Genomic DNA, 23,705 nt, shown 5'->3' with positions numbered 1-23,705 from the left:
GCTTATTCCGCCTCTGGGTGCCGAACACCCACACATGGCATTGCCCGAAAGTCCGAGTACACTGCGCCGCCTACATAAGTCTTAAACATAGTGCCTTATTTTTATTATCCATGGTTAAAGGGTTTATTTTTTGGGTTGGATCACGTAAATCTAAATGTGTCATTAACCCGCCACCACCCGACACAGCCAATTAGTAAGGTTTGTCACGTGAACAAAAAGTGACAATTAGTTTCTACTTCAGGGAAGCCACAACAAACCCATAACATGTATAATTGAACACAACATTTACAGTTGTACAATTGGAAATGTTGTGGGTTTAATCTCCAACGCATCGGTTTACTGAAGGAGTAACTAATTTGTACGTTATGTTTACGGGACAAACCTTATTAATTGGCTGTGTCGGGTGGTAGTGGGTTAACAAAAAATGTATATTTACGCGATCTAACTACATTTTTTTTACGGATATTGGTCGCGAAAACTTATGTGTTATATTGTAATGATGTATTTTTGTATTAGTTACTAGCTTTACTACCCGGCTTCACCCGAGACTTGAATTCTTGTCTTGGATTAATACACGGCCTACGCGGAGGGTTGGGGGGGGGGGATGCGTGACGTCAGCAGGCACACTGCGTGACGCTGCCGCATGCGGGTGACATCACAGATGTGACGTCACCGCTCGCAAAATATATCTATTATTGCATTGTGTACAGTCTGGAAGCTACGCACATGCCAAATTTCAAGTTTGTTGCATGTTGGGAAGTATGCTAAACATTTCGAACAAACACACATTCACAAATTACCCTTTTATATAGATAGGTTATCCATGGTGTTCTACATTTGGATGGAGAGATTATGATAGGATGGTCATTGCCATATGAATTTGGAATTTACACTACTGACTATGCGATAGATATATCTGCTAATCAAGCTATTTCCGCATTTGCATTGTTCACTTCTGAGCAAGTGTTAACGTTGACGCGTCCGCGACATGGGAGAGATGTGTGGTGGTGGCCACGTGACCACCGAGTAATTGCTGTTTATAACCGACGCATTGATTCCTGCAGCACACTGAGAGGCGCTAAACTATTTTTAGATTTTAATCGAGCACTTGCTTTCACAAGTGTTGTCCAAGTCTCCGCGCTACTCCGCAGCTAACGCACACCCATGCCTGTGTTCTCTCAGTTCATCTGTGCATACCTTAAACTACAACTTGGGTTTACAAAGTAGTGTCCTAGACCAGTGGTTCTCAAAGTGTGGTCCCCCTGGACCACCAGTGTGGTCCGCGACGATCCTCTAGGTGGTTCGTGAGGCTGTGATGCAAAATGCAGGTGGATCCAGAAATAATTATGTTTTGTATCTTTTGGGTTCAGGCATTAATTAATATATTTTTTATTTAATAAAAAAATTAAGTGAGGTAATCTTTCCTGATTAAACTACCCGAGCTCTAAATGCCCCCCTCCCCCTCCTAAAAAAAGCTTATAGCTGTGTTTTGACAGAAGGTATTGGTTTCTGGAGCAGAGGGCAATGCAAGGGGGCACAGTGGAGAGAGGAGATGGGAGAGATATAGGCGAGGGTGAGTCATTTGAAGATGATACCGCAAATTAATAGTCACGATCGCAGCTGGAAAAAAATCCATTTGATCTTCTAAGGTTGCTTGCTTGCCAACATCGTTTTATGCCGAGGGTTAGAATCCCCCAAATCCCTCCTGGACCTTAATGAAGTTTGCGTGCAGTGTAAATTTGACAAACTTACACTGCATTACACCACCTGTTGTCAACTCGGTGTTTAGAGACTTGCGCTAAAATGGAAATAATCCGAGTGATATTCTGCTTGTTCACATTTTAAAAGGAGGAGGTTTTTATTTTCTACGGATGGTGTTTCGCACCGACTGTTAAGAAAGGTCAGTGGGCTTGAGCAGGGCACCAGAAGGGATGACGACGGCGCGTGGTCGAGACTTGCGGTGGAGCGGCAGCCAACGGAGAGAATGCTCCCGAGAGGAAACTCTCTCGGGGAGAAAGAGGAATGAAATTCGCGTGTGTGAAGGAGCACAGCCAGGATCGTTAGAGAGGTTGACAAGCTTGCGGCCAGGGATGCCTTCCTGCCTTCTGCATTCGATTTATTGTGGCTGATAATGGTGATTTATTGTTTGTTTAGCACGTCGGCTTTCACAACCAATATCATCCCTAATAGATTTTTTTGTGTGGTCACCACATCTACGCCTCTATTAAGGAACGAAACAGGTGGACTTCTCCACAAATCTGGCTGTCGCCTGATGAAGCTGGTTGTAATTACTGGCGAAATGTCGTTCTCAGATTTGTAAATGTTGTGGCTTGGCTCTCCAACACACCGGTGTGCTGTACTAGTATACTACACTATACACTACACTACTATACACTATACCATACACTACTATACACTACACTATACACTATACTATACACTACACTATTATACATTACTACACTACACTATACACTACACTATACACTACACTACACCGGTGTGCTGTACTAGTGACGAATTGGCCACGTTCTGTTGACGTGACAACCCTTACTAGTTGGCTGTGTCGGGTGGTGGCGGGTTTAACAACATATTTAGATATTCACGTGATCTAACCCAAAAAAACCTGGAATTACTGTTTACTACCTTCCTAATAATTGCATTCAGAAACATCAACGAATGTACTTGGATGTGATTTTTGTACGTTCCTACGTATGTTAAACTTCTTTCGCACCGTACGTAGCCAACCGTGCTTATCGGAGGTGCGGGTGAAGGACAACAAACTAAACGCAAAAAAACGGTTTTAAAGAAATGAGAATTGAGTTTTCACATCTGTATGCGTAACACTTGTATTGTATAAGCTGCCAATTTCCCATTTGAGGCACCAATAATAACTAAATAATTTGTTGGGCAATAAATGCAATCGGAACGTGCAAACGCCTTCACAGCAGGGGCTTGCGCGCGAATGGAGCACGCGTGTAAACATTTCGCACATCCTCCCACTTTGTCCAGCATCATTATAGAGCTCGGCTGTATTGCGTATTTTAAATGCAACACATTATCCTTCAATTCACTCTATAGATTTATGCGCTGACTATTTTGGATTGACGATTGTGTTGCGTTTTGTTGTTTTAGAAAGATGACATTTGGTACATGTATGGTCAAATCTATTCTTGTAATTAGAAACATTTAAAATCTTGTTGGGACTGTGCGGTGTCTTTGTAATGTCTGGGACTTTGTTTTTTGTTTCGCTGCCTTGCCCAAGCTTGTGTTAAGTGTTGGCAAATTTGCAAGGAATTTACATAGTTATGCAATTTGTACATATGTTTATTTTTATTTATTTTAGTGACTTGCAATTACCTTTCCTATACTTTATGTACTGTTTATTGGCGCTTTCTGACCCGCCCCTACTGGACATTTTGAAAAAGAGCTTTATAGGTCATCAGATTCCTCCAGGATAAATAAAGATTCTGATTTTGTTGAGAAACATTCTCCTCCATTCATTTTTTCCCTTTTCAATCTCAGCCTATGGAAGCTTGTATCTATTTCGAAGGGTTCTCAACGTAAATACGAAGTAAGAATTTGAACTCCATTTATTTGGCATACTTCCAAGAGTATGTGTTACTAAAGCTGATAGAAAGTTGCCAGAGAGGTTCCGGCTGTTGGTGGTCTCAGTGTTTTATGCACCGTGGCTGGCGCGCTGTGCTCTGAACCCAGCGACCTTGGCTCGATTCCCGGCCATGGCTCACGTCCGCCGTGGGTGATATCCGAACCAGTGCTGGTGCCGCCACCGATCTGTACTGACCAATGTAGTGAAGTATGCTCAAACAAAACCTCCATGATCAGCAGTGGACTACCAGCCTTGAATACATTAATTCATATCTAATTTCCATGGCCCAACTCGAGGTTGAATGCAAACATTTGCCTAATTGCAACCTGATAACTGACCTGAGAAGTAAAGTCCCAGGGTTCAACTGTCCACGGAAAACTTGGGACAAATCTCAAGCGCTTGAGGACAGGCCAGGGAAGGTGTGGCCGCTTGCTCCACATGAGGAGCAGTCCAAATTGAGACTGCGGCCACCACCCACCAAGTCAGACACTCGCAAGATCCAGTCCCTGCGGCATCGCAACCATAAACTTTGCCTCGCGTGAAATCGTTGAATGGATTGCTAACCTCGACATCAAACTATAATTGCTTCCCCAGCCATACGAAGAAGAATTTCATTTCTAACAAACAGAAAATATTATTTTGCCTTTTTTTGGCGTTCTTCCTTTTACCCAACGAAGGATTACCTCCTGGTGCACGTGCGTCTGCTCCTCGCGTCTGCTCCGCCTGAAAGCTTGTGCCGGCGTTGTGTGCTTCCAGGATCTCCCTTCCAGCGCCCATGTTCTCCAGGAGCAACTTCAGCATCTGGAGCTTCCTTCGGAGGTGCATTGGCATGGTGAGGCCCGACCGCCACCCTTGCCGGGTTCTCCGCACGCTGTGGCGTTGTTCGTGGTGGTCGGCAGCCAGCGGCGCTTCCTGCCACCTCGTCGCCCGCAATGCACCCGACCTCGTTGCATCCCGGAAGCTGAGCGGCGTCGAGGCCGGGTAGTGCCTATATGGGCGACCGCCCGGAGCGGTGCAGGAAACTCTGTTGTACTCTACCTATATGCTCCTACGTCCATGCTTCTCCGCCTTCGCCAACCCGCACTGACGAGCGTGGTGCAGTACGGTAAAATAACCGACACGGCCCGCGCGGTGCTGGGAGGCGCTCATCCAGCAGTGGATTGACAAAAGGGATGTGCATCTACTTGCTTTGTATCGTAACTTGTAAGTATTGATCACTTGCCAAATCGGCATGCGCTGGGATCAATCCCCCTCTTCCACACACGTTGTTACACTTGTAGGAGCTGTCCAAGATCACCATGCCGGTGATATTCAACGAGCCGCTGAGCTTCCTGCAGCGGCTGTGCGAGTACATGGAGCACACGTACCTCATCCACAAGGCCAACACCTCCAGCAGCTCCATCGAGCGCATGCAGGTGCTGCTGCCCCTCTCCTTAGCTCCACATCTCTCCCCTCAACCTGTCGTCCTGTCCTCCGAAATATCTCGTCGCACCAGACGATGAGCTGGTACGTTTAGGGGGGGGCATCCAATTTGTTCGGGCAGCATTGTTCAGCTGACGGTATTGAAACATCGGCGCTGGGGAGAGATAAAGGTGGCTGGGCATAGCACCGATCCCACCAACCCCCTCTTACCTCTTTCCTGCCCTAAATGATGCTCGCTCACAGCACTTGTTCCAACAGTTAGCGTGGCTGTACATCGGATCATATCCTTTCTTTCTGTGCGTGTGTGTGCACGTTTGTGTGATGCTGGCCCCATTGGCTTGCAGTGCGTAGCCGCTTTTGCCGTGTCAGCAGTGGCATCGAACTGGGAGCGGACAGGGAAACCCTTCAACCCGCTCCTGGGAGAGACCTACGAAATGGTCCGGTGAGTCCTCCACCCCACCCCCCACCCCAATGAACAAGTTAACATTAACGACGAGTTAATGTTAACGATATCGGTAATGCGCTCCATTTTGCACAGAAAAGCCTCGCAACTTCTCGGGACGATCTTGTCAGGAGTGTGCTGCTACATTGGGATTTTTTTCCATCAATTCCATTGTTAATGGGAGTCTGCCTTTCATGTGGGAGGGAACCGGAGAGCCTGGAGAAAGCTCCACACCACCATGCGTAAAAGGTCCAGCATTCTACTGCCGTCTTGTGGCCACCTCGCAGACCAAGCTTACAATGCCCAGTATGCCCTGGCAGTCTGGCATCCAAGTATTAACCGGCTCGGCTTTGGAGGTCTCACAAAATCTGAATAGATATCGGACGACCTCGTGCGATTTGGCTGTAGGTTAACTGTGACGGGTGATGTCACAAACAGGTGTCGCTGCTGGGTAACAACCCCGTGTCTGGTTGCCATGGGAGAGAGAGAGAGAGGTGACTCAAACGGCGCCGCGCCGAGCCGTCGGCAACTGCTTGAAACTAACTCCCAATGGGCGCACGAAAAACCCAAGCAACGCTCTTCGTGTTTTCCCGTTGAGCCCGTTGCATTTTTTGCCTGTTCTCCTGGCAAAGCGTCGTAGCTTCTCCTTCCGTCGAGTGTCACCGTCTCGTCCCGTTCACGGGTCATTGGGACGTGTCCTCCGGGAAGGTGTCCTGAGAAATCTTTGTTAGGGGAAGAATCCGAATTTCTGGGAGCACGTGGCCTAATGCCAACCCGGCCCTCGCTGTCCCCCACTTCAACCGCCCTTCGTCGCCTCACCGCCGTCCCCGTCTCTCCGCCACAATTTCTCACTGGCCATGCAGGGAGGACCTGGGCTTCCGGCTGGTGTCGGAGCAGGTGAGCCACCACCCGCCCATCAGCGCCTTCTTCGCCGAGGGCCTCAACAAGGACTTTGTGTTCCACGGCTCCGTCTACCCCAAGCTCAAGTTCTGGGGCAAGAGCGTGGAGGCCGAGCCGCGCGGAATCATCACGCTGGAGCTGCCCAGGTGCGCAGCGCTATCTTGTAGGAGCCTCCCCTGTCGATCTGCTGCTGGATGAAGGCCTCTCCCCCCTCCACGCCGTTGTGGGTCATCGGTCGTGAGGAGGGGGGTGGGGGGTGGAGGTTGCTTGGCCAAACTTCACCACGCTGGTGGTCAGTGCGGGGGGTTGATGGAGCGGAGAGCATACGTGTGGTATCTTTTTATTTCGATCGCTGCATCGCACGCTTTCAGATGCGCTTTCTGCAGCCGCTCTTCCTTCCGATATTAGGAAGCCACTGAAGCTATGCACTTTTAAATCTAGATTGAAAAGTTATTTCTTTAGAACTGCTTTTTGTGTGTAGTTTGTTAGTCCCTGCCCTGCACCTCCGATTAGCACAGTTGTATACGTATGTTGCGGAAGAAGTTCTACATACTACATACATACGAAGTGCAGAAGAGAAATAATGTGTTTTTGTTACACTGCCCCCTTCCGGATGGTGGACTATAAAATGTAATTTTACTTTCTTGTAGAGAGAGACAGCTATGACCGTATCACCTGGAAATGTGCCTGAAGTCCGTTTTTATCTTGGAAGCTAAGCAGGACTTGGTAACAGTGAATCTCTGCACAGTTGAGAGAGAAGCCTGCAATCATCAGCCATGGCACATCCTGACTTTTAGTACGACGGCCGCTTGTCGTCAGCTGGCAATTTTCCCTTAAGGGAAATGCAATGAACTCACTGACTGTGTACGTTGTGCGCGTGCGCTTGGTTGCTGCAGGTACGGCGAGGCGTACACGTGGACCTAACCCCAGCTGCTGTGTGCACAACGTGATCGTGGGCAAGCTCTGGATAGAGCAGTACGGCTCGGTGGAGATCACCAATCACAAGTGAGCGTCGCCCACCACACACACTTTCACCAGCCGCCCGCCGTCTCTCTGCCAGCTGCAGTATATCGCGTTCACCGTCCACAAAATCTTCCCGCTGTCCACTCATCCCCACCCCCCTACCCCGCGCTGCCGCTCACCCTTTCATCTGGCACCCTGTTCCTTTGATGTGCCCACCACTCCAGCAACCCTTGCTTTCTGTGAAAATTCAGTTTAAACTAATTATACATTCGCCTAACGTTAATTCAAAATAATTCTTGCTGGCGGTGTCTAACCGGTGGGCGCCAGGCGGTTACCGGTCTTTGAGCGGCACCGGATTGCAGCGTGCGCGGCAATCGAGTTCCAAGAAGCGCTCGCGATGGCGCGTGCTGCCTTTCACTGCTTGTGATTTCCCCCCCCCCCCCATTCTCCCCGGGGAGTGTGTCGACGATGTAAACGATGGTGGCGAATCCGAGGTGAAACTTGTGTTTCTGCAGAACGGGCGACAAGTGCATGCTCACGTTCAAGCCCTGTGGGCTGTTCGGCAAGGAACTTCACAAGGTGGAGGGATACATCCTGGACAAAAAGTGAGTCCCAGGCCGACCACGTGCCCCGTTGCTGGCGCGCGGCACGAACGTTTACGGGACGTCGCTCGTGATTTGGGCGCATCTGGGGCGTAGCGGATTGTCTCTCTTCTCAAACGCCGACGGTCTCATGAGTGATGCCACTCTTTCCTTCGTAATGATGTCACTGCTTCTGGAGCCTCTTTAGGCCTCTTTAGTCACGTGATGGATACACATAATAGAGGTAAAGGTGTAGCCTTATAGTTAATTAAACTCGTAGCTGCTGGCACAAGGGCCTCCACCAGAGGGAGCACAAGAGAGAGATCCCTTCTGGGGGGTATTTGGCCTACTCATCCACGCTGGCCAGACGTCTTCCAACAGATGACTAAGAGTACTGCGTGCAAATGAGTGTTTGCGGCATTGGTAGGGTGCCATGGTGGCGAGATGTGAACTAGCTTGCCTGTTATACAGGAGGTCGTGGGTTCGATCCTGACTGATGCATGTATATTATAGTTTGCATGTTCTCCCCGTGGACGCGTCCATTTTTATCTCCACAATTAGCAACATGCGTTTATAAATGCTATAAATTTCCACAAAAGCCACTTCTTTGAGCTATCATTTGTGGCCAGGTAGCTTCTAAAAAGAACTATACAGCTCAGTGGGCCTTACCTGGTAAAATACAAATAGTAAATTAGTGGCGAGGGTTCAAGGCTTCGTTATCGTTCCGGGCACGTAATATCACCAAGCAGAAAAGCCGCAGGCCTCTGTCCGCGTTTCGCATGTGAAATAGTATTTTTTGTTTTTCCTGCACGCTCGGTGTTTAAACGTTTCCACGGTTGTGCTGCGGTGGGCCCGTGCGTGGCGTGACAGCAAGAAGAAGGTGTCTGTGATCTATGGCAAATGGACGGAGGTGCTGTGGTCCGTCGACCCTGGCATCTACGAGGTGGGGAAGAAGAACGACAAAAAGTCCACCGAGAAGCTGGCCAAGCTGGTACGTCAAAGATAAATATCCTCTGTATAGCCGTAACGCACTGTTGGGGCAAGTGCTGTTAGCGAGCACCTATAGGATGGCCGAGATGGCCCACGAGGGGGTGGGTGGCCAGCACCACCCCTGGCCGCCTTTCTCTCCCCAGTGGCGATGTTTATAAACAGCACCAGGTACTCATTTTAGGCCGAGTTCACCAAACGGAGGTTCAGGACCGGTTCAGTTAATCTTCACTGGTTTTGGCCATGACCGGGTATCGAACCCATATCACCAGGTCCGTAGCTCAGCGCGCTAACCGCTGTACTACCGCTCCCCATACACAACAACAACAACCGCCATTCGCCACTAAGTCGCGGTGACGTCACCACGACGCTTGTGCCAGGCCATGTGCACCTTGAGGCCACGTGAAGTGTCGAACGCCCGCTGGCAGGAGATCACGGGGCAGACCCAAGTGCTACGGGTCGACTGACTTGAGATGACCGAAATCACTGGCTGATACACACGCATGCACACGCATCCGTGGCGGGGCGCCCGGGAGCCTTTGCCGATAACATGGCGGTGCCAATAACGTGTGGGCGCCTTGATCACGACGAGGCGTCTCGCGGCTGTGTTGTGGCGTGGCGGTGTAGGTGGCCGCGGAGTCGAGCGGCCCGTCCGGCCAGCAGGCGGAGGCGGACGAGGCGGATGACATCCCCACGCTGGAAGTGCCGGAGACCGTGACGGTGCTGCCTGGGAGCAAGCTGCTGTGGCGCGTGCATCCGCGTCCCGCCAACTCGATACAGGTGCCTGCCCAGACAAGCGTGCCGTCAAGACGCGGGGGGGGGGTGGGGCGGGGGGACACACACGGGCAACACGAGTGGTGGCACACGGAGGAAATAGGGAGATGGCATGAGTAATGTGACAACGCAGGGGGGGAAAGCTCAGACACTGGGAGACACAAAACATGGGCATGGGAAAATGTTTTCTCTTCAATGCAGTCCTCGCACGCGGGTCCATCGGGCATCTATTTGTCAAATGCTTCAGCTGTGCCGGTTTCATTTGTAGTCGAAAATGGTCAGTGTGCTTTTGTTTAAATAAGCATTGGCAAGTGTTGATCCTCTACTGGTGGTCCCGACCCAGTTGTGGAGATGCCTTATTCGTTTGGAGGTGGATCAGTCTGTCATTAGGACAATTAGTTCCATACATGCCAGGGTCCAGCCTCACCAGGTGGTGCTCATTTTACTCACCCCAGGTACACATTGATGATGATGACTGCGCTGTGTTGACCTTGGCCAGGGTTTTAATTCGCACATCTTGACCGAGAGTCCCGGCTACTCTTCCAAATTGTTTTCGTCATCATCACTAAAGTTATATTTATATGAAGGACTGTTAGAACTGTTGCTATTCTTTGCTTTATTTAATTCCTGTCCTTCCGTTATATATATAAAAAAAAAAGTTGCACCTTTCGTAGCCGTCTATTTATAGCCATCCATCGCAAGTTTGTTTCCTGTATGTTTAGAGGTGCGGGTAACTTGCGCACGGAAGAGAGGATGAGCAATGTAGACGCGAGGTTGCAACTGCTGTTGCTACTGCTGCATGAGGTCACTGTCGGCCGCCCCCCCCCCCCCCCACCCTGTGCAGATGTACAACTTCACAAGCTTCGCGCTCACGCTGAACGAGATGGAAAAGGAGATGGAGGGACTGCTGGCGCCCACGGACTGCCGATTGCGCCCAGACATGAAAGCGATGGAGCAGGGTGACATAGGTAATCGCACGAACCGCCCGCTGCAGCGCCCGCCGCCTCTTCTCACATCTTTACCCCCCTTCTCCGTTAACCCTGTCATCGTGCATCTCTTTTTGTCAATCCACTGCTGGATGAGGGCCCCCTCCCCATGCCACACGGGAGGCGACGCAATCGTTGACGCATTACAGAGGGTGAACGAGAAAAGTCAAGGTGCAGCCGTACAATTGCTTGCTCATGCCACGACTGACTTGATGCGCCCCCACTAGAGGAACTGAAGAGAGTCCCACGTTTGCCAGATCTCTAGTTGTACCTAATTAATACTGCTAAGTGGAGAGAGGCCGCGGGTATTTGAGAAACTTGCCCATTGAGGAGGTGCACGCTGGAATTACAGAGATGGAGGAACACACAGCTAAGGAGACGTACACAAGGACACAACGCTAGAAGCGTCGATACCCGGTGGTCAAGGCTAACAATAGAGTGGCAGCCAAAGGGGTGAACATGCCCCAGAGTGTATCCAGAGCGACGCAAACAGCTCGTGCTCAGGTGTTACGTGGATTGTCACATCGCATGAGCGTGAGAGATGGTGACTATTCAGGCAGGTGGGCTGTCATCCCGTAGTGGATGGCTGACGATGATGATGTCGTTTGCGCGTTCGTGCATGTCGCTCAGACCTTGCCGGCGAGGAGAAGAACAGGCTAGAGGAGAAGCAGCGAGCGGCGCGCAAGCAGCGTGCCAAGACTGAGGAGGAGTGGCACACGAGGTGAGACCCGATACACCCCCCCCCACCCCTTGCCACCTTTACCACAACCTTTGCTTCACACCCCTGGGGTAATACAAAACTGCAGAGTGGCTGCTAAGAAAAACCACGGCTGACTTCCTCACTGAATGTTTTCTGGCCCCCCGCTGGCGAGCCGGGCGGAGACCCACGTGACTAGCCATAGCCGAGAGGCGTCGTGGAAGCGAGTCTTAAGAGTGAATTCGAATTGGAGACTCGCCGATTTGAGTTGTACGCTTGGTAGCTGCTCTCCGAAGGGGGTGGGGGGGAGGGGCAGACCCCATCTACTTTGCTCTGCCACTGCACGTCGTTCTATCCTGGGGAGCGATGCATGTTTGGCCTTCCGCGAAGGGGGTCACGTTTGAGTTTTGTTAACATCTCGAGGTAATGTCGAATAGTATCGGTCGCGGAAGAGGATTGGTCAAACGGGTATGGCTTGTGGTTTAGGCAGGAAAATGAAGACGGTCGCTTGAATGCCGGTAAAAGCTAACGGAAAATTAGTAGTTAAATTATTCGACAACAAAAAACACAACTCATGAGTCGCAATGCTCGCATGACCCACGTGCACCCCGACTACTACGCCACAGCAATCGTAACTACGCGGTCCCCTCGTTCTCCTCGTCAGGAAATGGATGAATCATCTTTCTCGGCCATCACCTCGGCGGAGTAAACGCCATCGATTTCGGGTCGCCCATTTTGACACGCTTGAACCTGCATCTATAAATAAATACTTTTGACCGGTCTCGCGGCGGCCGAAATCGCCCTCCCCTCATCGCTCCGTAAACGCGCGCGCATGGTCACTTGGTCGCGTCGTCGACCAATTAAAAAAAACAAAACCACACCATGGGTTGGTCCAATGAGGCCGTCACTCCTCGCGTGTATTAACCTCTCTGCTCCCAAGCTCCTCTTGAAACCTTTTCGCCTCCTGTGCTTTCTAGGGTTGAGCCGACACACTCCAGGTAAAGCCGCGCGTTCTGCCTGTGTTTTTGCTGGCACGCACATGCGTGCGTGTGCGAATGCCTTTTTAACACCGATAACATTTTTGTTTCTGTCGTTACCCCCCCCCCACTACCACCACCACCACTACCCTGGTGCTCTCCGAAAAGGCAAAACATTCCAAATGGAAGGTGTGCAGCTTTTAGAGGCTCGGGTCCCCCGCGGCCACTGCTGGCTCTAAACGCGGTCGTGTCGCGTGGGGGAATCTGTGTGTCGCTGGTTAAAAAAAAAAAGCTATAAAAAAACTGCCGTGTGTCTTGAGAGGGGGAGAGCCCTGGGCCTGTGCTGGCTGGGTGCCAGTCCAAATGATCGTCACTGTTATTATTGTTAAAGCTTTAGCGTTTGGGGAAACATTCCTCTACAATTTAATTTAATGTAATTTTTCTTGAGAGAGATGCCTTTTAGTGTTCAGCTCGGTGGAACTGTCAGCAGCTGCCTGTGACCTGAACCACGGCTCTCAAGCTCTCTTGTTGGCTGGGCCCGGCCGCTCAACTCCCCTCTACTCTCATGCACGCGGCATTTTTTTAATCTTGTTGACCAAAACGCAACCCTCTCCCTACCCTCACACCACCCCCCCTCCCCCCCCCCCCCCCAGAAAAAATCACAAATAATCTGGGAACGTGCAAAGCTTCTGCCGTAACTGCAGTGTGTCGCCACGGGGTTGTGTTGTACGCGATGAACGTGAACGAGTTCTTCGTCTTGTGCATGCCATTTGGCGGTTGGCTGGCGAGCAACGTTACACATCCTGCAGCGGGTGCCGGTCGGCGCTGTCGCTACCCTGGCGCGCCGGCGGACGTTCTTTGTACGCGCCACTTGCGAAGCTGCGTAGCTGGAGACCCGTCCCGTAAACGCGGAAACGTTGGGCCGACGTCGGTCGCCAAAGGGTTACAACCGCGTGACAACGTCAGGCGTGCTTGGGAGTCCCGTCGGTTTCATTTAGACGGCTCTTGCGGAAGACGCCTTCTCGGGCACGCGCTAATTCTGTCGGAGCAGACGAGTTGCACAGGCTCGCGTGTTCGAGTAAGTGAGAGTCGCGCGGCACAGCAGGGCGATGCGGCCCGATGCTGTAGGCCAGCGGTGGGGGGAACATTGCCACTTAATTGCACGCGTCCTGCAGCCTCGCGAGGCCTACCGCTTGCAGACGTCCCGCAGACAACGTTTATCTGTTGCTGCAAGCAGCTTGGCTGCACTAATCCGGTAGAGTACTCGAGGGTAGTATTAACAATAAACGTGTTAGTGAGAGGAGCGCAGACGCAGGTCTCGCATCGGTGCGGTCAATGTGTTATCGCTAATTATTTTTTGCATTGTTATCGGACACCGGTGAGCCGTGCACGCGTCGGCGTGTGGCCCGCCGCACGTATTTGAAAGTGCCATTTTGCTCTCGGTAATGGAATCGTTTCCCACCGCTGTCGCCAGTGGCACGTGGAGCGCCTGCGCGTGAACTGCCTGCAGGACATATGTAGGGCGCGTGGCCCGGAGAGGCGCAAGCTAATTGTGCCGTCACCGTGGTCGTGGTGGTTGTGGTGGTGGTGCCGCCGCTATTAGCGATTTGTTCTTATGAACTGTCAACTGGTGGTGATTTAGCAAACGCACCGTGGCAAGACCCCGGGTCAAGTCGGAGGTTCTTGCTGCTCAACCGAGTGTGTGGTCCCGCTCATCTTCCCGTGGCGGCCATAAGCCAGCAGTGGAAATTCCACATTTCTATGGCAGGGTCCAGTCTTGGAACAAGGTGACCACTGTTGACATCCCATGAAGTGGAGTAGGGAACCATTTTATTTAATTTGTCCCCGAAGGGACGATGGATTGGCTCGACCCCAAATTTGGATTTGAACTCACAACATTGCAGATGTTGTGAGTTGTGCACGAACCACTGTGCTAGTCTGCCCCAAACAATAACGGAAACTAACCAAGCGCACGACACGGCTGTTCCGCTGCTGCCACTGCATATGCAGAACTGTGCTACGTTTTGAAGCCACCCAAATTTTCTTGGGAGCTAAATTAACGGAGTTAAATGAACAATGCTATCAAACTTTTGTGCGACAGTGTTTACCCACGAAAAAAGAATCTGCCTTTGTCAGCTTGGGAAAGCTTTGCATAAACGAGGCAGCCACCACCGCCACCATCATCAGCCGCTCTTTAATTCCGACCACAGCCCAATCCATGCACCCCGCCGCCGTGTGTGTGTGTGATGCGCGGAGCAAAACCGTTCTCTCCAACGGCTTTGCTCGATCAGACGAACGGGGGGGGGGGGGGGGGGAAAGTGAAGCTTTGCACGTCTAGTAATCCGGCTCTATTTGTCGATGCCCAGGTTGCAGTGTGTGTGTTTTTTGTCATCGTCGTCATTAGTCGATTGGTGTTGACTGTAGAGCGTGGTGTGAGTTGCTGTGTGAGTGGCGGTGGTTAGTTGTGCCCTGTGGTAGTGTAGTTCCTGTCCAGCACGGCCTATGTCACCACGCTGAGCTGCGTCCGTTTCAAAACGTGCTCTTAAGGGTCTGATTCGCGTACGGACAAATGTCCCTCTTTTACTTCTTTTCCACCGGGGCCGTGCCAACCCATCCCGGTAGGCGCCAGGTCGGTTTTTCCACTGCAGAACCTGCGCAAATGAACATGTGACTTTGGCATCAAACCTCCCCAAGTGTGCTGACTGATGGAATGCACATGTCAACAAAAAGTATTATCGCCACCCTTGGCCCTGCTTGGCCAATTCATATATTGTGTGTGGCACACGTGTTACAGTTTGGTTCTGACTCGGCTCGGCAAAGAGCCAGTGGAAAGCCACCTGTACCCACGAGGCCGCCGCTCGACGCGCGCTGGCAACGGCAGCTCGGATGTGGTCGGTGGAAAAGGGGGGCTCCCTTGACGTCTCCGGTAACGTTTCAGCCGTTTCACCCAGACGTGAACCTGGCTCAAAGCGTTGCGTCTCTCGCGGTCGAACAGGCGTGGAGAGCGCGGCTCGGGTTGCCACCTCCTTGAGGCACAAAAGAATCGGAATGGAGGAGGCCTACGTGTAAACGCCTCGAGTGTGTGTGCATATTGGACTTCTTTCGCGCCCCGTACTTAGCCAACCGTTCTAACCAGAGGTGCGGAGGAAGGACAACAAACTAAACACACAAAACCATGCTAATCCACGCCTCCGATTAGCACGGTTGGGTACGTACGGTGCGAAAGAAGTTTGAGATACTTAGAAAAAGAAAGTGGTGTAGTGTTACGCAACTGACAGAACCTGGGACTTGTATCCTGGAAAGACTTAGATCTCCCAGGTCTGGCGACCTCAAAAGGAGGTCGATTCTGGGAAAGCCAGGACAGGTGGCAACTCTAGGCGGTGCGCATCTCCAATTGGCGGCCGTGAGCAGTCGGTACATTCCTCACCGTGTGAAGCCTTAACGACCCTGGACGTGCTCCTTATGGTGCTGTTGCTCTTGGCTAGAAGAATCGTGTTTGTGTGTTTGTGTGTGTATTTGTGTTTTTCTACCGTTTATCTCTAGCCGGGTGCCTAAGTCGCTCGACTGCATTCTAAAAATCTAGAGAATCTATTTGATTTTATTGTTATGTTGGACTGCGGATTGCGATGCAGACCGCGCGACTGCCGGCATTGTTTTCCTCCTGACCGCCTCTCACCCGTGCGTGCCTGCGTGTTTGGTTGCGTGTGTGTTTGTGTGAATCTGTGCGCGTGCGCGCGCCTGTGTGTGTGTTCACCGTGCCGCCTCCCAGGTGGTTCCGGCAGGACTTAAACCCCCACACGTCCACCGCGGACTGGATCTACGAAGGAAATTACTTTGACCGTCGGTATGAAAACTGCCCCAACATCTTCTAAGGGAGCCTACGGGGCCACCGCCACCGCCGCCACCACCAACTCTACCCACCACCTCCAGCTCCGTTTGCTTCCCAGCTCGTCCTCTCTACCCCCCTCGCTGGACCTTGCAGCCGGAGAAGGGGGCGGGGGGGGGGGGGGCACTAGCGCTTCTTGGACTGATGTCGCGTGCGCGCAGAACCCATCTCGAACTTTGCACGGCCGGTGATGACGATGACGGCCCGTCGGGCCGACCGAACTGTGGGGCAACCGGCTCCACCGTCAAAAGGATGAGCACCATCCTCCCACCATCCTCCCACCCCACCACTGCTCCCACCGCCGCCGCGTGCAGCCCAACCTCCGTGTAACTTATTGTCGGCGCGACGTGCGCGGGAGGGCACAGGCGGGCGACGGTCACTCCCCCACGCTGTTCAAAGTACCCAACGCTAACGGGACACTGTAGGGATTTTAGCAGGTGACTATCATGTCGGTATCTTCGTGTGCTGTTGGTTTATTGTTTTTATTTACCCACCCTACCAGATCGCACATTTTTTTTTGTGTTCCTTTAAACTTATCGGTCTTGTTTAGTTCCTGATAACGTTTCTTGACTCGTAGCTATCCCTCCCCTCGGTCCCCCCCCCCCCCTTCTTCAAGTGTCCCAATGTGTTTTAAAACGTTGTGTCCGTCTGTGCCGTAAGAATGTCTTCACACAAGGGTGTCGTAGCTGTTATTTTAAACCCGCAAGCCGAATTTTGTGCTGTATAGGTAGCTACAACCTCGCCCTCTATAATCACCCACCGCCCAGGCGTTCCCTAATAAATGAAATATTTAAAGGTGAGTATTGCAGATGTAAAGCAAAACAAAACATTTAATGTGAACGTAACGTATCAGTTAAACTGCCAGAACATTTATATTTGAATTGAATTGACCCAAACATTTTTTGATAACGGCTTTGAACTTCGACAAAGAACCGCATTTTTCCTTCATAAACCATTGGTGCCATTTTGCAAAAAAAAAATATTCTGTCAGTTTAACGACCATGCGCTCTAAGCCCACGATTTGGTGTATCCCCACCAACGATGTAAATGTGTCTTTTTAAATCTCAGCCCATATCAACGTAACCTGTAACGCGCAGCTCGACGGGTAATGAGAATTGTCGGCCGATTTTTCTATTTTACCCGCAAACCCCGCTCCCCGTTTAACGATGAAACGCTTTGCATGCCCTCAATACCGCGCAGAAAAACGCCTGCGCCGGACTCGCCACATGAGGTCCCCCGTATCCAGCCGCTGCAGTGAGGCAGAGCCGCGAGAGATTAACTCGAGACCAGGGCTGCCCAAACTGTGCCTGACCCTATGAGTCACATACCAACATCCTCACATAGCCTAACACACACACGATGCTCACGCCGATCTGCTTTGGAGTTTTAAATTTAGAAATCTGGTCCCGGGAGTGCTCACGACTGGCTCTGCTGCCAGGGTCGAGTGTCCCAGGGCCTCTCCCGCTTATGCAGATCCCCCCGCCCCCCCCCCCCCCGTTTCAAATAAAGTTACGTTGAAAAGTAAAAAAGAATTAGCTGACGTCTCTGTGGAGCCACGCTTGAATTGCCTGGGAGCGAGAGCTGCGTGCGGATCGCGAGCCGTGGGTTGTGGGCCCACTCCTCGTGTCTCGTCAGAGTGGTTTTATTCGTGACTCATCGCCCTGTAGGCTCTCGCCTCAACCTCCCTCCCCTCTTTCCCTCTGAACCCATCCACCCTTGCGGTCATCCATCCTGGACCCTACAACAACAACCACATTCTCACTAAGGGGGGGTGGGGGGGTGTTTGCTCGCCTTTCCACCGCGGACACTCACGTGCGCGTGCGAGTTTGCGTATCTTCCGTGCGCGCGAGCGTGCTAATTGGCGGCGTCGTGATCTGCGCACGCCACTACGATCCTGGCCGCTTGGGTTGAACTCCCTCTGGGCCGACTCTGTTTTAACGGAGTCTACCAGCTGCTGTGTTTGTGAACATCGTCGCGACGCAGGCGGCCGGGACACGGCGCTTCCCACGCCATCTCCCCTCGTGCGCCATGCTGGCCCTGTTCGGCGATCGCTATCGGCACCTTGCCCCCCCCCCCCCCCCCGCTCCCAGGCCTGTCAAGGCTACACGGGGATTTTGGTGATGGGGGGGGGGGGGCTCTATCTTTGTGCGAGACTACGAGCGTGTGCGTGTTGTGCTGATTTGTAACGTGACGTGTGCGGTCGTGGGGGGGCAGCGCCTACCAAAGTCGGGGGAGAGAGAGGGGGGGGGACCTTATTCTCTCGTGAGCCCCCCCCCAACCTCTCCCACCATCCTCTCCTCGGGCCGCTGAGATCTGTGCCGCGTGCGTCTCTGGTGGGAGCTGGAACCGCCGAACAATCCGTAACTTATTTGTAAAGTTTATTCTGTGCCGATGCAATTGGTGAAAACAAAATAATAATAATAACCGATGTCGACGACTTGAGACGAATGTTGTGTTGCTGGGAGCTGCAAGACGAATTATGGACATGTAAGCAATATGGTGTAATGTATATTTTTTATATAGCTTCTCTATCCGTGTTTAATTTTGGAGAGTTATACTGGTGTTATGTATTTTTGTTATAGCCTACTTGGACATCTGTTGTTGGGTTGGAGTGGCGCTTGGAATTTGATCTTTTTTTATTTTAATATTTCTTGATTTTCCCTCTTTACCTCTTGGCAGATTTCCACATTTGCCCCCCCTCCCCCCCCCTTGCACTCTTCAGACCCTCAGAACATTAGGATGCAAACCATGCTGCACGGCAGGCGAGACGGACGGCTGCCCAACAAGGGCTTGAGCAGGTTATACAAATGCAGGGTGATCCATTTATAGATACCTCACCGATTTCTCCCGATGCTCCTAATCTCTTCTCAACAGGTGGTTGAATCTTAATTTTGGAGCTTTCGTGACTGCAGGAATTATTCTTTGGTGGTTGAATGTTGCAAAACGATTTTGTCGAGGTGTGTGGAAGACGTGCAAGAGGCTTTGAAATTAAATGTTTAATTTGCGACGATTTCTCCCTCTTGTTTTCAATGGGGTACCTATAAATTGATCGCCCCGTGGACAACCGTTAAACGACTTTTGGAGGAATCTGATCGCAAGCTCATCTCTGTATCCAGCTGTTGCTGCAAATGCAGCCTGAATTTAAAACCCCGGGTGTCTGTGCAGAGAGACGGCTTGCTTGGGCGATTTGGGTGTCTGGTGAAATCGGAGCGCGCACACTCGGCTGACGGTATGCATGGGACGAGGTTGGTTGGTTTGCCCCCTAATGTGTCCGGAGAGGGTTGTTGAACTTTGCAAAGTGGCATTGGGCCGAAGGAATGCGCGAATTTAAGAGCCGAGAGCGCCCTCTGGTGGCATATTCAGGGCATTGGACTTCCCCCACCCACCCACCCCTCGTCGAGAGCATTGTAATTCCAGCACTTCAACACGTGTTCGTGAGAGCCATAGGCTGCAATCTTTATCAAGAGATTTTGGTTTATGTAAAATGTTTCATATTGCACAATAAAGGTGATGCTGTGGCATAAAATGTATTAATCGTAGTGCCTGTTTCGCATTTGCTTCATTTTCCCATTTGTAAGTTTAGCATCGTAATATCACAATGTCAAAACGGAGGCCTTATTTAAATGGACGGGACCCACATTAATGCTAAAAAGTTCAACACTGGACCGCTTGACCCGTAGACTTTTGATAAATAATTGCATATCGCCCATACACTTAGTTCCAATAGACTTACATTGGGCCCAAAGACGTCCCAATAGCCGTTCGGCCAATATCGTGCTTGGAGAGATGGAGACTCTACATTAGATCCATAGACTTACATAGGGCCTACAGTTGAACCATAGATCCCTTAAGATTATACTGATCTCATAGACTTACAAACTCAATTGGGACTCCAAAAAGCAATCGCTATTCCGCACTGGCAGACGAATTCCCATTTGGCAGACCAGGTGCTGAGTCAAGCTGAGCCCACAGGGACGGATGCCCCAGGATATCGGGCTCCAAATAAAACCATTAAAGTATTATTACAAATGGCCCAAAACGTAAAGCGTTTTGTCTTCCACACGACCCAGACTTACGCGAGACCCATGAACTTGCATTAGACCCATTGACCTCCATATTAGGGCTCGTTGACACGCAACTCATAGGCTAACGTAGGGAACACGATCCTGATAGCCTGCCGTTCGGGCCACGAGATGTTAATTAGCTCGCCTGGTATACACTGTGGTCGTGGGTTCGATGCCTGTATATTTGGAGTTATAAATTGGAGTTGTATATTTCGTGTCTCTCCGTGGTCGCGTGGTTTTTTTTCCTCCGGTTTTTCCCTCCACATCTAGAAACTTGCGTTTCTAAATGCTTACATTTTTACACGACAAGCCACTTCGTTCAGCGATCGTTTGTGGCCAGTTCATTTCTGAAAAAGAGCTATACAGCTCAGTGGGCCTTACATTATAACAACAAATACAACCGTGCAGTTTACGTGCCGTAACCCCAACGCGATTATGAACCCAAAGCGACCAAGGCCGTGGGGGGCTTCATAGTTTATTGTCACTGGCATCGGGTAACAAGGGGGCTCAGTCTCACGGAACACAAACAGGACTCGACTGTTAAAGGCCAGAGGTAGATTACCAAACTTCACAACAGTGATTGTCACCCACGTGTTTGCGTAATTACACAGCAGCCCAGTTTTGCGGTTGCACCAAAAGCCTCGTAGTTGAGCGCACCGCGACAGACGTTTTAACGCGTCGATGCGCATGGGGGGGGGGGAGAACACAACTTGTTATGCAACCCAAAAAAACAAGCACCGTGGGAACCACCGGGGGGGGGGGGGGCCTTCATTGAACTCATCATGATGCCAAGTCACGGTTGCGTAAATATTTTCCGGAGCTCGGTGCCGGACAGCTCCAGGTGGACATAAAGCCCTGCCTGGGTTCACCACCCCCACCGTCGCATGACACCTAAACGCAGACCCATGGAGAGAACAACGATGGCGCATTTCTCGCCGTGTTCAAGTTGCCACTGTTGTGTACAGCTCTTTCCGACACGTTTCCGGCAAAGATGCCCGACCTTTCGCGGGGTGTCCTCCACTTGTGGATATGGGGGGGGGGGAAGAGTTCATGAATTGACCCTCCTGAATAAGCCCCCCCCCCTCCCCGTTCACCAGCAAGCGGATCTTCAATCCGGCACGACCGCCCTAAAAAAAACCCCACGAATCTTGAGTATCTTTTATTGTTTTCATTTCTGACCGTGTGGAACAACGACGGAAATCATCTCGCCACGTGAAGCTGACCGAACGCGGTGCACGTGCTCGGGACTGGAGGCGGTGCATCGGTTCAATCACGATATACACACACGCGTCAACACCGTGTGCGTGAGAACCGATTACAACATTCAGTTCCTATACTGTGACTGTATTAATACATAATGTTTGCGATGCTCCCGCCCTTCGTTGAATCTACTGACGGATTTAGGCCTCCGCACGCCGCACGGGTGAGTCGCGCGGGTTACCTGGTCAGACTTGACCGCGCTGCTCTGTGCGGGTTGGTGAAGGATGCGGGGACCATAGAAGTGCAGCACAATAACCGACATTGCTGCACCGCGGCCTATCAAACCCGTCAATTGTGTTGTTGTCCACGCTGGTCACCCATCCAAGCGAGCCACTTCTCAGCCCTGCCTTTGGCCTTTTGAGATCGGGGACGTTCGGAGTGAAATGTTTAAGTTGTTGTTGTCGTAGGCTGAGCCCTGGTATACAAATCGGCATCACTTAAAATTGCCACGCCTCACTCTACGGTTGTTGTTGTTGTTGTGTGTGACGCCGGGCACTTCTCGGGAGTCGATGGGTTTGGCGGACGCATGTCGCTTGCAAAAGAAATCAACACAAGCCCACGACACGTGCTGGCCACGAGGGGGTGTCTCTCCAGGTGCCCTGAATATCACGACTGACAGGCGGAGACTTTGAAAGGGAAACCTGGCACAGCCCTGGGAAGGCAGGAGGTTCGGTGCCACAGGCTGGAGGCGAAATTGTCGAGCTGTGTTCACTCATTTTCAGGGGGGGGGGGGGAGGGAAATTTTCGCCGATAAGCCAACATCAGTGTGAGGGGCCGTCACACATTTGAAACCAGTGGGGGTTTGACAGCAACACGACGACGATGATGATGATGTTGTTTTCACATTTCTTGTGTACTGTGGCTCGCGGGCCTTGCAATGGAGAACCCCTCTCTACTGTATTTGGTACTGGGTGAGCGAGTCGGTTCGGGTAATGATCGCGTTACTATTCGGTTGGTCCTGTGTGCTCATGGCAGGTTACAATTATAGCGAGAGAAGGTTGGTACTTACTCAGGGATGCTTGCTTAGGGCTCGGGTCGTTTTTCGCAATCGACCCGCTGGTATTCACAGCGACACCCACGGAGGTGTGATGAAGGTTGTGCTGATTGGAGTCTCTCACACACAGGAGGCACACGGCGGGGGATGGGGAAACGTGGGGTTTGGGAGTTTAAACCGGCTCCAAGACACGGCCACGGAAAGACAACGCTGGGGTGGACTCTTCAAAGAGTGTAACGACGACGACGACACGAAAGGATCGAACGGGAAGCCACGACTGATTCCACAGCGCCCGGGGTAATCAATAAATACGGCACGGCACGTCTCACGCGATGATGACGAGGAGGAGGAGGAGAAAGAGGGCACCAGAACACACGGCGCAATTACGACGAACGCACCGCGTTGTACCACCACAGCACGGAGCGGCCGGCGGGTGCCGACATTATGAGTGCAGTCTCGACACGTGCAGCTCACAACGCTGAACCGCGGGTGGCGACGTTTCTTCAAAGTTTCGCCGAACATCCAATGTTTACCGCTTGCCGATCTCGACTGCTGCTGAGAGATGAGCCACCAGCGTCAAAGCAACCGAAACGGCCCAAGAGGTTTGTTTTTTGCTATTGCTCAAACCCTGTGCTGCTTAAATCTTGACTTAAAGCTTTCGTGACTGCAGGAATTCATATTCTTTAGGGTCTTTCGGTAAAGTCACGTAGATAGATTAATATAAAATAACAAAAAATAACGAAGAAAACTACGACGTTTCGATCACAAGCGATCATGATCGCTTGTGATCGATCATGATCGCTTGTGATCGAAACATCGTAGTTTTTAGTTATTTTTTAAAATTATATTTGAACCTATCTACGTGACTTTACCGAAATACCTAAATAATACCAGTGTTGCTTGTTGGATAATGGTTTGGGAAGCAGTTGTTGCGGGCTGACGGGACCTCCGGGGATATATGTTTTTGTCTTTATTTGCTGTACACACACGTGGGGGGTGCTGGGAGCTCTTGCAGGTTTGGGCGACGGCATACGGCTCGCATCACCTAGCAGGTATCAAGTTTGTTTCAAAATGACTACTACGAGGGCAGCCTTCGGGCTGGATACTTGGCCACTGCTTCAAAACCAGGCCCCGCCTCGGTCCATCACGGGGGGTGGTTGGT

The 23,705-nt window shown here is 51.3% G+C and overlaps 1 protein-coding gene across 1 annotated transcript in view; it reads left to right on the top strand.

Annotated features, from left to right (window-relative positions):
- LOC133347590 (oxysterol-binding protein-related protein 2-like) overlaps positions 1-19,755 on the top strand; it is an 82,365-nt gene extending 62,610 nt beyond the window's left edge. Inside the window, 12 exon segments of the mRNA XM_061559993.1 lie at positions 4,367-4,442; positions 4,891-5,025; positions 5,377-5,474; positions 6,338-6,520; positions 7,271-7,295; positions 7,297-7,379; positions 7,853-7,942; positions 8,789-8,909; positions 9,533-9,685; positions 10,524-10,647; positions 11,296-11,386; positions 16,109-19,755. Coding sequence (XP_061415977.1) covers positions 4,367-4,442; positions 4,891-5,025; positions 5,377-5,474; positions 6,338-6,520; positions 7,271-7,295; positions 7,297-7,379; positions 7,853-7,942; positions 8,789-8,909; positions 9,533-9,685; positions 10,524-10,647; positions 11,296-11,386; positions 16,109-16,211 — 1,282 coding nt within the window. The 3' untranslated portion in view covers positions 16,212-19,755.
- Positions 19,756-23,705: the final 3,950 nt, after the last annotated feature.

The sequence above is a fragment of the Lethenteron reissneri genome, chromosome 26 (genome assembly GCF_015708825.2).
Source record: "Lethenteron reissneri isolate LAM-NWPU_2019-01 chromosome 26, ASM1570882v1, whole genome shotgun sequence".
Classification (NCBI taxonomy): Eukaryota; Metazoa; Chordata; class Hyperoartia; order Petromyzontiformes; family Petromyzontidae; genus Lethenteron; species Lethenteron reissneri.
This window is presented reverse-complemented; position numbering and strand designations above follow the sequence as displayed.